Source organism: Amblyomma americanum, chromosome 2 (assembly GCF_052857255.1).
Source record: "Amblyomma americanum isolate KBUSLIRL-KWMA chromosome 2, ASM5285725v1, whole genome shotgun sequence".
NCBI classification, from domain to species: domain Eukaryota; kingdom Metazoa; phylum Arthropoda; class Arachnida; order Ixodida; family Ixodidae; genus Amblyomma; species Amblyomma americanum.
The window spans coordinates 80,360,877-80,375,734 of NC_135498.1; the positions used below are offsets into that span (position 1 = coordinate 80,360,877).

A 14,858-nucleotide genomic window follows, 5' to 3' on the forward strand; every position below is an offset into this window, starting at 1 on the left:
GCTGTTTTTTTGCTGTGTGTGCTAGTTCCCACTTTATTGGCTTTGGTAGTGAGTCAATGCTTCGTATTGCAGGAGAGTGGAATACCATTCAGACTTGATAGATTAGAAGTTCATCAGTCATTAACTAATAAGCATAGTTTAACACTCCACTGCTAACAATACTGTTTTAGTTCCATTTTCTACATTAAAAACCTTGGCCTTTGTTATTAGGACACCCGATATAAACAAACCTCTACAGACCCAGCCAGGCACATATACCAACTGCCCAGTGTGCCACTTATCACAATGTGACGGAAGCCTAAGGATTATGATGTATGCTAACTCTACACTGGTTTGACCTGGCAGCCGTCAACTTTCAATGTACAGCTGAACTGACACTGGAGGGTTAAGCTCGCGGTGGCTCATCAAGAAAGGGGTCAACAGCCCTTACTGCAGGGCATAGCCACTTTGTCATGGTGGTAAGTAACCAAAAGCGTGGACAATTGGCGCCATCTTGACGGAAGCAAGAACTGACACTTTTCAGCGATAGCTGTTGGAGCCATAGCCCCGGCTTTGCAGTGCGGTCGCGTCCGCACTCAGGGAAGGGAGTGAGCGAAGAAAGAGGTGCTGTGGCGGAGGTCTCCGAAATGGTTTCGCCCACCTCAGGATCTTTAACGTGCGCAAACACCGCAGGGCACACGGGCGCCTCTTGCGGCCACCGGAGTTGCGAACGCATGCACGACAGGCAAGGAAGAGAGGCAGAATGAGCGCGGAGCAGGAGAGGAGGGTACTGGCACGGCAAGAGCAGAGGGAGAGAGGCTCGCCGTGTGAGATGCACAATTACGATAATTTTTGACAACTAGGAAAAAACCTCTTTCCCGTTTTTTTTTTTCAGAACAAAAACTAACGCACAGCTTCATTAAGCACATTTATTTTGTAACTCATAAGTAAGTAAAGATATCGCTGCAAAGCCTTTCCAGGAAAATATGGTGATAAGTCTTGCATACAATACAATCAGTGCAAAGAATTGAATCGGTTGTCATTATTACTGAGTATGGAAATTGTCGCTTCAGCACCTTTTTACCACATTGAGGTTCGAGTACACGTAGAGGAGGTTTTGCACGCGCCCTCCTGCAAGCCTTTTGCGCAGCTTCGTATGCACATTGCCTTTTCACATAATGCAGACTATGGGGAATCCGAAACAGCCGAGATGCGACTGACTTGAGCGCCTGTTGCTACGAAGACCTCGCCACTATGTGGACAGCTCCAGATGTTAAGCAGACTTAACAAATCTCTTTTTAGGCCAAATTTTACAGTGCTTAGTGAGGTGACACAGTGCAGCAAAATTCCATTTGGTTGGACTCCTCCCGTCGAGTCTGATTGGCCACTATCCTACCCCCTCTAATGATTGCCTTCAGTGGCATGCTGCTAAGTGCAATTGGACATCTGCTGAGGCAATTCTGCGAAAGGAGTTTGATTTGCCTTCGATGATTACTTTGATGCATTTACACTACTGAATGCTTTTACTCCAAGTCGAAGCTTCACGCACGCGAAAACGGGCGGAGGTGGTTCGAAGGTTGCAGTGCTAAGGAAAGGGCGGTGGGTAATTAAGTGGCTGGTGCTTCTGGAAGGCCCAGGCTCCTCGCTTGTGCTGGATGCTTCACTTCAAAAAGCATCAGATTCGACGGAAGGGGAGAGGGATACAGTGACTTATTTTTCGCACTGAAAATATTGCAGCCATACGCGGCGCAAGAAAAGAAAACGGTGAAAATTCACGCCAAATACTGCTCAAGGTTTCTTTCGATTAAACAATCTCCTTGCTTTCGCTGGAAGGGGGGAGGGGGCAGCAACCGGAATAGGGGTCCTGAGTGTATTACAGTGAGATCTGTTTATGGGACGCCTATACTGCCAGAGATCGCGCGTAGCTCATCCGCGAGGTGAGTAGTGGGGTGCCTCGTCAGGAAAGCGTCCGCTCGGCGCGAATGCAGGGAACAAGGGTGCTGATGATGATAGTAGTCCCAAAGAGCTTCCGGTATCAATGGCGCGGCATTTGAACACGTTTGCGCCAGCAGACGACGCGTGTCGCGCTGGTTTTGATAAGGCAACGCGGCATGCGAAGCATTCCGTGTATGATAGGGTGCCGATTCAGGTGACGCGCCACCTTTCGATGCTTCTCTATTTACCTGGGGTAATTGCTAGCACGAAGCATGTGCCCTCTTCAAATAGGGAGTGTTCTGGGGCTAAATCGCAATGTTTTCAGAATAAAAAAGGTTCGACAAAACCATGTATAACAGCTAGCGCTGTAAAAAGGCTTAATAATCTGAATTCTTGCAAGTGGCGACGCAAACGCTTGCGCCTTGTTCTGCTTTCGTTAGGTCCAAACACCGAGTAAGACTTCTTTGCGATGCATGGTTGCATGCGGCGGTGCACGCTTTACAGGAGGAAGAAAGCCTTCGGTAGGCAATATGCGACGTAAAGGAAGCATCAATGCAGTGCAGTGCAGCATGACTGCATGCCTCGTGGAGTTTGTGCACGCTCAGCCTTTCAAAGAAACCTAGAGACTTTTGCAAAATTTAAGCAGTATGGTTTAAAAGCATCGGACATAACCAGCTTCGTCTCGCGTGTTTTAATGATTCGTTTATACACTCCACGGCTGTGGCTTTTGGAGAACGGTACCAATAATAAGCCGTGAACTCCATAATAAGCCAATAACTCCAGAAAGATTCCACAAATCATGCATTGCACCTCTAAGTTTTTATTGCAGATTTAGACAAGTTTTTCTTGAGCTGTGTGAATCATCAAACTTGTTCTTGGCACTTTGTGGCCGCAGCTTCCTTTACACCGTGCAAGCCCATCATCGTCGTCAATAGTTTCAGGATTTTCAAAGCGCACTAGCTCTGATGCGTCAGTCGCAGCCCAGAAATATGCCAGAATATACGCCATCTGGCGGCAAGCCATTCAACTGGAGTGGGTCCCACGTGGCTTGTTGAGTTCACAAAGCTCTGCAGATATTGCAACCCACTGGACGACCCTACTCTCATCAGTGCCTCAATTCCTCAGCATGGATGATGCTACCCTCCTCCTCACAAGAAAGGAACACCTCCGTGGGCGATAAACCTCCCCCGCGGTTTTACCCGTGCAAAGAAGGTTGTGCTTCGGACAATCCGGGTCGGGGTTGCCCTCACTCCTGCCGTCACTCAGACGAGGCCTCACTTTCGCCACCTGCAGGGTGTCCTGTCTGCAGCTCGCAAGATACTGAGGCTGATATTCACCACCTGTTGTGGGTTTGACCGGCGCTGAAGCCAACAAGAATTCGCCACCTGTCAGCAGCGGGTCGTTCGCCGGACAACCCGTCCTCATATATTGCCTGGACGCAGGGGCCACATCACCGCTCCCTCCTCGCCTTCATTTGATCGGCCCACCTTTTCTCCTTCGTTTAACATCCACCCCCTATTTTATTTCTACCTTCCCAACTCCCCTTATGCCCTGAGGCAATAAATAACGTTATCAAAAATAAAAACCGAGTAACAGCAGCAGGCATAATTCTTCATTGGTATCTCCCAAATGTTGGCCTCCCTCGGCAGCGCAGACGGTGGGCAGGCGAACAACTCAAGTGGAGTGGCGCCACCTTGGCAGCTGACCCTTCCAGCGTGGTCTCAGCCCTTGTGCTTGCATCTCTCACTACACACTTGTCGCAGCCACCGAAGACTAGAGTTGGAATAGAGGGCCGCCCAAGAGACGACGCGGGCAGTTCCACTCCGCGTTCTCAGCTGTCGATCTGAGAAAGGGTCGTGTTAGGCACCGAAAGAGGGCTCGAGAGAAAGTACACCCCCTACTGTGGGTGAGCAGAGTAGTGAGCAACTGTATAGTACTCATTGCCAAGGGAACCTGCCTCCTGCTGGTTACCGTTGGAGGAGGAGGAGGGTATGGTGAGAGCGTAACAATGTGCAGCCGGACAGGGGTTGCAACGGGAAACAGCCGAAAGGGGGTTATCCTGTATGGAGGACGTTTTTTGTGGAAGGAGAGAGTGGAGAGAGCGGAGTGCTTATAACCGGAAGGTGTGGTAATTGCCGGTACCATTCGGAGGGTAATTACCGGTGAACGACGAGGGCATGGCGAAAGCGGAAGAATGCGAAAGCAGGGAATGGCTGCCACAGGAAAATTGCAAGCAGGAGGGAGATCAATACCTGAACAGCTGTCGTTGAATCTCGAGTTACACAATGGTAACCGTTCAGTAAGTTTGTTTTTTTTGTTTCACCATGTGACACAACAGTTCATTGTGCGAATATATATATACAACGTCTTCGGGACACACACACTCACAGTCGTTTTTATTATTAAAAGCGTGTATCAACAGGAAAATGAGAGGACTGGAAATGCAGTTAGGAAGGTCATTTAGAACATATCTTACAGTGTCGCTCTCGGGAGAGCGCAGTGCGCAAATCAAATGTACACGAACTTAAGAAAAAAAACATATTCGCTAGTTCCTCCACTGTTCCCGCTCAAATCTGAGTGAGGGTGAGTGAAATCACATACAGTGTGAAAACACGGAATTCAGACCATAAGAAGACAGTAGCCGTTGAGCTGTAGTATAGGTACATAAAGGAAAGGGGGGAGGGGGGTATCAGTAGCGCAGAAATCGTCGACCGAGCGCTCATTCGATGTGGAACACTTCGTTGAAGTCCAGCTCCTCGCCGTCCTCGCAGGGCATGCTGTTCAGAGGCTTGGCTGGTATGCCCCGCCTGCAGTGGTATATATACAACAGTAGATGCTGTCTTAATATTGTCAGGGAAGGTATAACGCTAGGCTTGAAGAACTATGGCTAGCTGCGCACAGTAAACCGAAGCAAGTTTAGGAACAATTAACACGAAAAGACGCGTGACATATCACGAAAAGAGCATGACACACTCGCGAACGAGCACTACGTCCGAACGTGCACTTGGCGCGTTCCCTTTTGTTGCCATTTACGACGTAGGGCTGCTGATCGCGAGGTCGTGGGTTCGTATCCGGCTCGCGGTGGCCGCGGCGCCCTCTCTACAGCACCTCTTTCTTCCTTCACTTCATTTTCATCCCTTTCCTCACGGCGTGGTTGAGGTGTCCACTAAGAAAGTAAGACCGTTACTGCGGCTCATCTTTCGAACGTGCATAGTAGAACATTAGAATATTAATTATTAATAATATTATTATATAATTAATATCATCGTCATTATCATCCGTTGCCAACCAAACGAGTTCTGATGTTCTACTGTGCCACACTATGTTACGTTGTATTACGCGAGGTTGAACATTCAGAGTTCGAACACGGTCTGTGATGCTGTATAGGAAGGTTCCGGACTCTTGAGATGACTTTCCACTTAAAATTTAGCAAAGCAATATTCTCCGAATACTTGAGGGACCTTCTCAGGAAGTTAATGAAAGGAAAAAAAATCTTGGCCAGCTAAACGTTTTAAATACAGAAATGCAGTCTAGGGCTCGCGTTCCAGGTTACCGCAGAACAAAATGTAGTGCTGAGAGTTTGGAATATAAATGAGGGGATCCAGCAATATAGTGCAGGCTGCTCTACTTTAGACTGGTACATTATATTTAAGAAAAAAATGGAGCCGATAGACTCGCTGAAAGGCAAATGGGCGGTATGTAACGAATGAGGTCCCGAGGTGCCAGTTGTGATAGATTATCAGTGCTGCTCAAGCTTTAAATTATTGGTGCTTATTACAGCGTCACGTAGCGCCTGAAAATGAAACAAAACAACCCATTGGTATAGTGTGCTTTATGCTGTAACAATCGCTTTTGGATGTGTACTGCATGGTTGCGAAAACTCCTCCTGCTACACCGCACAGTACTGCGCTGCGCTGTATTGTCATCGCGCTGTTTTTTCGATGTTTATCGATGTGCTCATTTTTCCATTGATGTTTTGTCGCCATGCTGTTTTTTCTTTGAGTCGTTTTGTCGCTTTGCCGTTTTTTGCGTGATGTTCTGTAGCGTGCTGTTAGTAGTTTGCTGTTTTTTTTCGTGTCCCCTTCGATGACAGTATTAAAGGTGTGCCCTGTATGCCGCATTTATTTGCGCAATGAACGCTATGGCAAAATGTACGTACCCTCTACTCTGGCAGCCAAAGAGTACATTTTGTTTTTGTTTCACGTACCTCACATTTTTAAAACGCGCAGTCTGCTGATAACGACAATCTACGCTCACAGGAGCCCTGTTTCTCAACGTCGAAACAACTACGCAACATTATAAAGCCGAGTCTCCCTACGAGACAAACAACCAATAGGAATGTTCCGGGAGGAATTCAAGAACCCAAAGAGACCAGTTGTCCCGAGAGGTTTAATATTTCGATCATCATCACCACCCCCATCATCATCATCAGCCTGGCTACGCCCACTGCAGGGCAAATGACTCCCATGTCTCTACAATTAACCCCTTCCTTTGCCAGCTGCGGCCACCGTATCCCCACAAACCTCTTAATCTCATCCGCCCGCCTAACTTTCTGCAGGCCCCTGCTACGCTTGCCTTCTCTTGGAATCCACTCCGTTACCCAAGGAAACCACTTGTTGCTGTCGGGGTCCGCGCTGAATGCTGTGAGTTGTGCTAGAGTGAACTCTATAGCCGTGCTCTCTTTGGATATAACTGTGGACCGCTACGCGAGGAATACGCGCGGGTTTAGGATAGACGTTGTCGACTATACGCTCTAGAACCCGGAACATACCCACCAATTCAGGACGAAAGCGTTTCTGAACGGGAAAGCGTTTATGGACGCAATTTTCATATATTGTAAGCTTTCACTACAACAATCAATGTGTCCGCAATCTTTCATTGGCAGTCTTGCATTTTTTGCTATTAACGTTTTTGTTATCCTCAAAAGCATTCCGTATTTGATTTCTATGCCATTTTTAACTGCTCGATGCGAGCTGTGAAAAATCTTTAAAAGAAAGATTTTGCTATACATCGAAACAATGGGCCATTACGTTAAATATTTCCATAAGAGTATCTTATTACAATTTTTTAATCTTCAAAATTTTTGTCCAATAATGTTGGACATGAACGAGCTAAAGAGTGCGGTTTGTTTTATTTAGAAAGGTGGGTCGTACCGAATGAAGTCTTCATTCCATCCTACGTTTTTTGCTGCTTGTACCGATTCAAATTTCTTATGAATATTTTACTCTGCGTAATGGGTGACCCCCCCCCACCCCCCTCTCCCGGAGAAAAAAATTGCAGGGACTTTCTTTTGGTAAAAAAGTATGTCCATTGCGCGGATAAATACGATACACAGCTGCTTAGGTGGAAGTCCAGGTTACTCACGCCATCCAGGGGAGCTTGGAAGAGGAGCAAGAACCATAGACGAGAGTCATCGATAAAATACATCTAGGTTGTTGTGTTGTATAGAATACGTTTCTTCCAAGGCAAATTATTTTTTAGCACTACACATAAACGGGACAAGAAAGGCGCTAACTCACAACTGTTTATTAGCAAACAACGCGCGTACATATAATAAACAGTTACGAATAAACAGTTCTGGGTTAGTTCCTGTCTTTTACCGTTTATATGTCGCGCTAAAAAAGAATTTCTCTTGGAAAAAGCATGAACCGACAAGCCGCCAAGCGAACGCTGCTGAAATGCGTGTCTGCAGAGCATTGCACCCAGCGTTTCGCGGGAGTGTATCTTCAATTTATTTATTTTTTTTCAGCCAGAGGTGGTTTATGGGGCGGCTACTGACCGTAGCAGCCGGCAGCGGTGCGCGTTGAGCCTCGGGGCCACCTTCGCGTGGTTTCTCATCTGACTGCTGCTCCAGAGACGCTCGGCCACGACCGCGGCGTTGGGCCTGCGTAACGTCCAGCCAGTCCAGCCAGTCAGACAGTCAGCTAGCCAGTCAGCCGGCCAGCTAGTCTATGAGGCAAGATCTCATTTCCACCAAAATAGACGTTGGCTGTCCCTTAGACGTTAATTCGTTTGGCAGATTAAATTGACTAGCGAGAAGTAAAACACACTTGTTTGGCAGCGCGCTAAGCTCTGTAATGGTGTACGAACGGCATAGTTTCGTTTTCGATTCCATTTTCGAGGCCTGAAGCCATCTGCCATCTTTGTTATTTTATGTGCAGTGCGACAGCGAAATACTGGGCTCAGCCAGGCATTCAACAAAGTCCATCAAAGGTTGGATCCTTGTATGACTTTCAAGAATGTCACGTGGCATTCAGAGCAACCACTGTAGTCTTTTGCGTAGACTCATATCTGGCGTGCCTTTCACGAGTGGGGTACCTCCGTTTAATCGGACGGGTGGACCTGTACCCATGGTCGCAATCTTGGAAATTCAGACCACGCAATCTCGGTTTTCTCCTAGTATGCGCGCAAACCCCGAGCGTTGGTCACATATTGGGCGCTTTTGACAGCAGACCTATGTACGCAGGACTGTAGTAACTGATTTAGTTAGTTTAGATCGTTGTAGTGTTACGTAACTTGGTTTATAGTAATAAACAAAAAGCAATCTAAGTGTTCGTTACGAGGGGAGCAAGAGCTCGAAAACGCTTGCTCTTCGTTGGGGCTCTCTGCTCATTCTGACCTCTTTCTTGCCCCTCCAGACAGAGGAGCTCACTGCTTACTTCCACTTTTGGCCCTCCTCTCTCGTGTTCCCAGAGCCCCGTCGCTAGGTGTGAGCCGCCGCCACAAGGCATGAACAAGGGAGACGTGTCTGGGTATCGTCTCGCGAAGCGTACTTGAGCAAATGACATACAATAGAACCCACACGTGGTAAACATAAAGAAACCGAAATTTCAACAAGGGCCACATACTACGCCGTATTTGACCAGAGGCTGCGGGCTTTGGGCGTCCCAGCCGAGAGGATATCGGCTCGAGTCTGTGGCCAGGCGCATTACTGGTGTACGCGTTCATGTATGTGCATTACTGATGTGTTTGTGTAGGCGTACCTTCACACCTCACAAGCTTCTTTCACCCCCTCCCCACCCCCACCCCTGTAGAGTAGCATGCCAGATAATAATAGTCAAGGCCCACCAATTTTCCTTTCTTTGCGTATATTTATTTATTTATTTATTTACTTATTTATTTATTTATTTATTTATTTATTTATTTATTTATTTATTTATACACATACATCACCGGCTCCAACTGGAGTATTGCGTGAGGGGGGTAAGAAACAACATATAGCGGAAACCTATTTCCTTTTTTTTTTGTCTCACGTCAGATAGTATGCTCTGTATACCAGGTGGCCCAGCGCCCAGCTGAAGAAAATAAAGCCTTTAACAAATACTGAGTGTCCTAGCCCCAATGAAACTAATTGAGGGCTGTTGAGAGTCGCGTGAGCTAGTTTGCAGTATTTTGTTCGTTCTCGAAAGTTAGCTATATAGCAAAAACTGATAAGCTAACTTTGCAGTTATCGGCTTCAGGAATAAAGGGTCAATTCAGAAGTTGTAGATCGTCTTGAAAGACAGTTGGCTGAAATGTTTGCACCAAGGAATTATTTATTTAAAGTAGCTTTTTTTAACCATCTTTAAAAGGTAACTCGCACAATATAAATGATTCCACATATGACAGCGGTGCTGCTTCAGCGTGCCAAACCGCGCCTCAGAGAATCAAATCCGCTTTTCTCTCGAGCGCTGTCCCCGACAGGCCTTTGTGTGTGCGAGTGGGCGAGAGAAATGCGCCAGCAGCTGTCACGCGCCATCTTTCTTTTAAGGCCGGTTGATAAAGCTGCGTGAATGGTACATTCAACATTGGTGCAAACGTTTCAGCCAGCTGTTTTTCAAGACGCTTCACAACCTCTGAACTGACACTTCATTCCTGAAGCAAGTAGTTAAGAATTTCGCGAATTAGTCATTACTATAATTAACAATACCATTTGTTGGGCGAGTTGGCGCTTACCATGATCCATAACAGCGCGACAGACGGGACAGAGCGCTCTGTGTTGTGTCCTCTCTTCTCTGCCAGCGCTCTGTGTTGTGTCCTCTCTTCTCTGTCCAGTCTGTCGTGCTGTTATGAATGATCAATTTCGATGGAGGCGAAATTCTAGAGGCCCGTGTACTGTGCGATGTCAATGCACGTTAAAGAACCCCAGGTGGTCGAAATTTCTGGAGCCCTCCACTGCGGCGTCCTTCATAACCCGAGTTGCTTTGGGACGTAAAACCCCATAAACCTAAACCTAAACTATAATTAACTTTGGAGAACTTTGGAAAATACGGCGGACTAGGCTTTCGGTTGGTTGGTGGTGTACTGCGCCAGAGGGAGCCACTTTCGAGCTGGACGCAGGGAGGCAGGACTTACCATAGGTTGGCCATGAGGTTCGTACGGTCCACGAATTCCCCCCACATGCAGGCTTCGCCCCCGACCACCAGGCGGCGCTGGCGCGAGCTGCCTGCGCGAGCAGAGCCGATGAAAATGTCGCGGTACGAAATAATGAGCAGGATGGACGAAAAGAGTGCTGTAGTTGACGTATTTTATAGTTATTTGCACAGAAATAGCGTTGACTCATAACGAAGGAAAGAAGAAAATAGAAAGCGAACTATGGTAATTATGCGGCAAATCAAATGAGAACGTTAAGTGCAAGGACAAAGACGCAGAAGGCGTGTACTGATGCACTCGACTGCAAGGAAGCATACACCATGGAGCAGTACAGAATGGAGAAAAGGGAAATGATAATTCAAGGAGCAGTGACTGTTTTAAGCGAGATCAGATGAGGAGATCGCGAGATCAGTTAGGATTCGGAGTAATGAATAAACAGAAAAACTAGAGCCGACACCTAAGTTTCGCCTTAAGGGTATGGCGCGATAGCGCTAATGGGTTAATGCCCACATAAGCGCAACTGGTCATTCTCTTCTTTACATTCGTAGATCGCTGGCAGTCCTCGTGCCACTCCTCGCACGAGGACTGCCAGCAGTCCTGCAGCGGTTCAACGATGAGCCACTGCCCCAGCAGGTGGCTGTTTCAAACACAGCCACCAGTGGGTTTTGCAAGACCCAGGTTGGTCATCCCGGTCAACTCCTCGCGACCAATCATTAATTTAACTTCCGCCTGTCACGGTGGAGAGAGAGAGAGAGAACAACCTTAATTTCCACCAGAAAAGACGTTTCTCCCCGCCCCCGGCACGCAGGCCTAGGAGACGGGGAGTTGCGCGTCCGCAGTTAGAGGCAGGCTGGCAGTCCTTGTCTGGTAGCGGCCTCTTCCGCCAGACGGATGGTGTTGCGCTGGAGCTCAGGGTCCGGGCTTCTTAGCAGGGTCACCCAGGCTTCTCTGCTATCAATATTTTTGCCCGCCCCGGGAGAATTTGGGCACTCCCAAATTATGTGGTCGAGGGTCCCTCTCACTCCACAGTGTGTGCATCGATCATGCGACCTCAGCTCTGGGTACACGTGGTACGCCCATACCGGGTTCATAAATGTATTTGTTTGTAGCCGCCTCCACGCGACAGCTTCTCTATTGTTTAATTTTGGGTCTGGGGGGGGGGGGGGGGGGGGTTACCAGCTGTTACATTCGGAGGCCCGCCCGTCTGGGTTTGCAGCGTCGTCGGCAAGGTTCACTTGCTGGAAGCCATCACTAAGCTTCTTCGGGATTGTGCCACGCGATAAGAATCGCTCCCATGTTTCCGACCCGAGTACCCCGAAAAGCGTCGCCCGGGCGGACTCCAGGCGAAGCGGAGAGGCCGCCGAAGCGAGCCAGCGGCAACTATTTTTCCCAAATGCCCGTGACTAAGCTGAGGGAACTAATGCTGCCTGGTTCCGGGTAGAAGACGGTCTGCGTGGGAAAACGGCGGCGGATTAGCGGTCGTCGTCTGCCAGCCTTCGCGGGCATCGCCAGGAACGAGGCGACCCTTTCGGGTACTGGACCCGACCGTGCGTTCTTGTCCGGGGCGTCGACTGACATCTAAAGAACAAGTGTCGGTGGTGCGTGGAATCTTTCGGCTGGCTACGAGATCATCTCCCTCCGCCGTCGACGTGGACACCAGGGCATCCTCCGCTCTCCCTGGCTCGACACGTGTGTCGAGGGCGTGTCCCTGTGTGCGGTTGTGCGTGTTTGTGCGTGATAATACAAGATAGGCCGCTCTCACCCTGGCGGAAACGTCCTCAACCTGGGGAATCTAGAGACGGAGAACTGTGTATAACTGGACAGCGAGTGCAGTGAAAATCGTGCTCCATTTGTGCGCTCCACTTGTGTGCTCCACTTGTGTGCTCCACTTGTGTGCTCCACTTGCGTGCTCCATTTAGGGATCATGCTCCCTTTTAAGGCTCCTTAAGCCTCCTTTTAAGATCTCTTCGGAGAGAAGATCCTTTTGACCTATATCTATGTAAATAATATGAACAAACTCTCCAGTAACCTTCCTCCCATCATCGAACTCCTTTAACTCGTAGGCAGTCCTGTCCTGGTCGTGGCGCAGTTCGGAGCAAGCGTCGTTCCGGACCTGTGGTCCCGTGGGAAGTGACTCCGAACCCCCATCCAACAACTGGTGCCCAGCGGTGGGATTGAAGCGCCCATCCAACACAGCCTACGTCCCAGTTTGTAATGGTTGACAATTTCCCCGCAATTTTGCAGGCGCTCCTCTTTCTCCCAGTGCTCGGTGGGTTCTATGGCTACCCGGAAATAGAGAACTGTGGCTATAGCTCGTAAGCCGCCTCGTTACCGGGGACGGCGGAGTGTGCGGGTGTCCAAATTAGATAAATTTTCCTATCCAGCGGTTGTTGGCTAATGATCTGGGACGCTTCCCGTGAGATCCTGCCTCTTCCAAAATTTTGAATGGCAGTTTTGCTGTCGCTTACTACGAATTTCGCTTTTGTTCCACCGCAGGCGAGCACTATAGCAACTTCCTCCGCAGCCTCTATGTTGCGCCCCCGGATGGCTGCCGGGGAGACTGGAGCCCCTTGGCCGTTGACGACCGAAGCTATTGCCGCTCCCGTCCAGCCACCCGCCGCATCAACATTACGCTATACGTCCGTTTTCTACATACTGCCGAACCTGAGCTCTAGAGTCTCGGCTCTGTTGGCCCTGCGTTCTACGTTGCACTCCGGGTGCATATTGTTCGGTATTGCATTGTCGCCGTTCGGTATTCGGCCGTTCGGCTCGGTATTGCCGCCGTTTCTCCTCAACGCGGCAATGAGAGGCCTCCCGGGCAGATTAAATGAGCTAGAGGGGATAAAGTTTAGCATGTACGCGGACGATATCAACCTCTGGGTCAACCGAGGAATTAAGCGATGCACACACGGAAGAGCGGTTACAGGCCGTCAACAGATATCATTGTCGAGTATGCAGCCGAAAGGGGGCTCGCGTGTAAGCTGGCGGACATGCAGGTGCCAAAGGTGTATAAAATAAGGATCTTGGGTTTAATAATTCAATCCCACGGGTACAACGGGGAGGCCCTTACAAAGTTGGAGCAATACGAAATGCAAACACTACGCCTTATAAGAAGAATCGCGGTTAACGGTAGGGCATTGAAAGAGAGGAACTTGCTGAGGCTAATACAGGCGTACGTAATTAGTAGAATTAGTTACGCGACGCCCTACTTAGATATAAAAGCCGGAGAAAGGGAGAAAATAGATGCACTCATTCGCAAAAGCGTTAAAAAGGCACTAGGGCTACATTACTCATCCGAACCGCATATCTCACCGCACTGCCCATCCGTTTCAGATCGCCCGCCCTGTGTCGCGTACTGCAACTTTTTCAGGTTCATTTTTTCTCCGAACTGTTGTGGACTGGAATGGCCTCCCCACCGATATCGCTGCCATCACACACCTGTCTGCATTTTCAGATACGCTAAGCAATTATTTCAAAGAAGTAAGTTGTACTTGTTCATCAACATATTAACCCACCCCTTATGTAATACCCCCTGAAGGGGGTCTTTAAGGTGAATAAAGTGAAGTGAAGTGAAGTGAAGGGCTACCCATGAGTACCTCGAAGGAGAGACTGCTTGGGTTAGGGGTACATAACACATTAATAGAACTAGTGGAAGCGGTGCGCGCCTCTCAAATTGAGAGACCCAGCACAACGGCAGGCAGGGTATTCCTAGAATAAGTGGGAATAAATCCCGAAAGAGGGATTGAAATGAAAGTTGAAATCGACAGGGGAACGAAGGAACGCCTTGGTAGCCCCCCTCCCCCCCCCCCTTCCCTGTCACGGTGGGAAGGTTGTGATGACGTCACAAGGTAACGTGACCTAGATGGCGGGTGGATCACCCAGGCTGCATGTTTCTCTGGGGATTTTTCGTTCACGACGCTGGGTCTTCTGCTGAACGGTACGTTTAACGCCATATCGCGTTAATAGGCCGATGATGTCTCATGTGCTATGTCTGGTGAGTCAGAACAGGCAAAGATGTTTAATTATAATGTCGCAATATCCACGACATCTATAGTATCCGACGAATCCATCGGTCGCAGCATCCTTAGAATGGTATATACATGACTGAAGAGAGGACAATATATTTTGTTATAATGGCGCATTATCTACGATTCCCATGGTTCCAGATCCACTGCTCCATCTTTGACTACACTGTTCAAAGGTCCACCCTATCAAAGAATCGTAGTATCCACATAGTAGAGCGTCTCAACAGACATTAGTATTTTGACGAGAATGTCGCAGCACCAGTAAGGCGTCGATGCCAGCATACGGAGTGGTGTGACGTACTTGTGAAGTTGTGCGGATCGCAGTCGTAGTATCTCTTCCACGAAGCGGCGTGGTCCAGCTGCCAGCAGCTCGCGAGGACCACCTGGTACCGACGGCTGGTGATGCTGGCCACGTAGTTCTGCCACGATCGACCCGCCTCGGAGGAGCGCCGGCTTTTTCTCACCATCACGAGCGTGCCCGAGGTAGGAAGCTGCACGGTAACATTCCGTAAGGTATGATGGTCATAGTAAGGATGACAAGAGCATAGAAACTGCGAAATAAAATCA

The 14,858-nt window shown here is 48.7% G+C and overlaps 1 protein-coding gene across 1 annotated transcript in view; it reads right to left on the reverse strand.

Moving 5' to 3' along the window:
• Positions 1–4,592: 4,592 nt before the first annotated feature.
• LOC144118721 (beta-hexosaminidase subunit beta-like) overlaps positions 4,593–14,858 on the reverse strand; it is a 35,040-nt gene continuing 24,774 nt past the window's right edge. Inside the window, exons 11-14 of the mRNA XM_077651567.1 lie at positions 14,593–14,782; positions 10,249–10,339; positions 7,694–7,798; positions 4,593–4,721 (exon numbers count right to left, since the gene is read on the reverse strand). Coding sequence (XP_077507693.1) covers positions 4,634–4,721; positions 7,694–7,798; positions 10,249–10,339; positions 14,593–14,782 — 474 coding nt within the window. The 3' untranslated portion in view covers positions 4,593–4,633. The remainder of the gene's footprint in view (positions 4,722–7,693; positions 7,799–10,248; positions 10,340–14,592; positions 14,783–14,858) is intronic.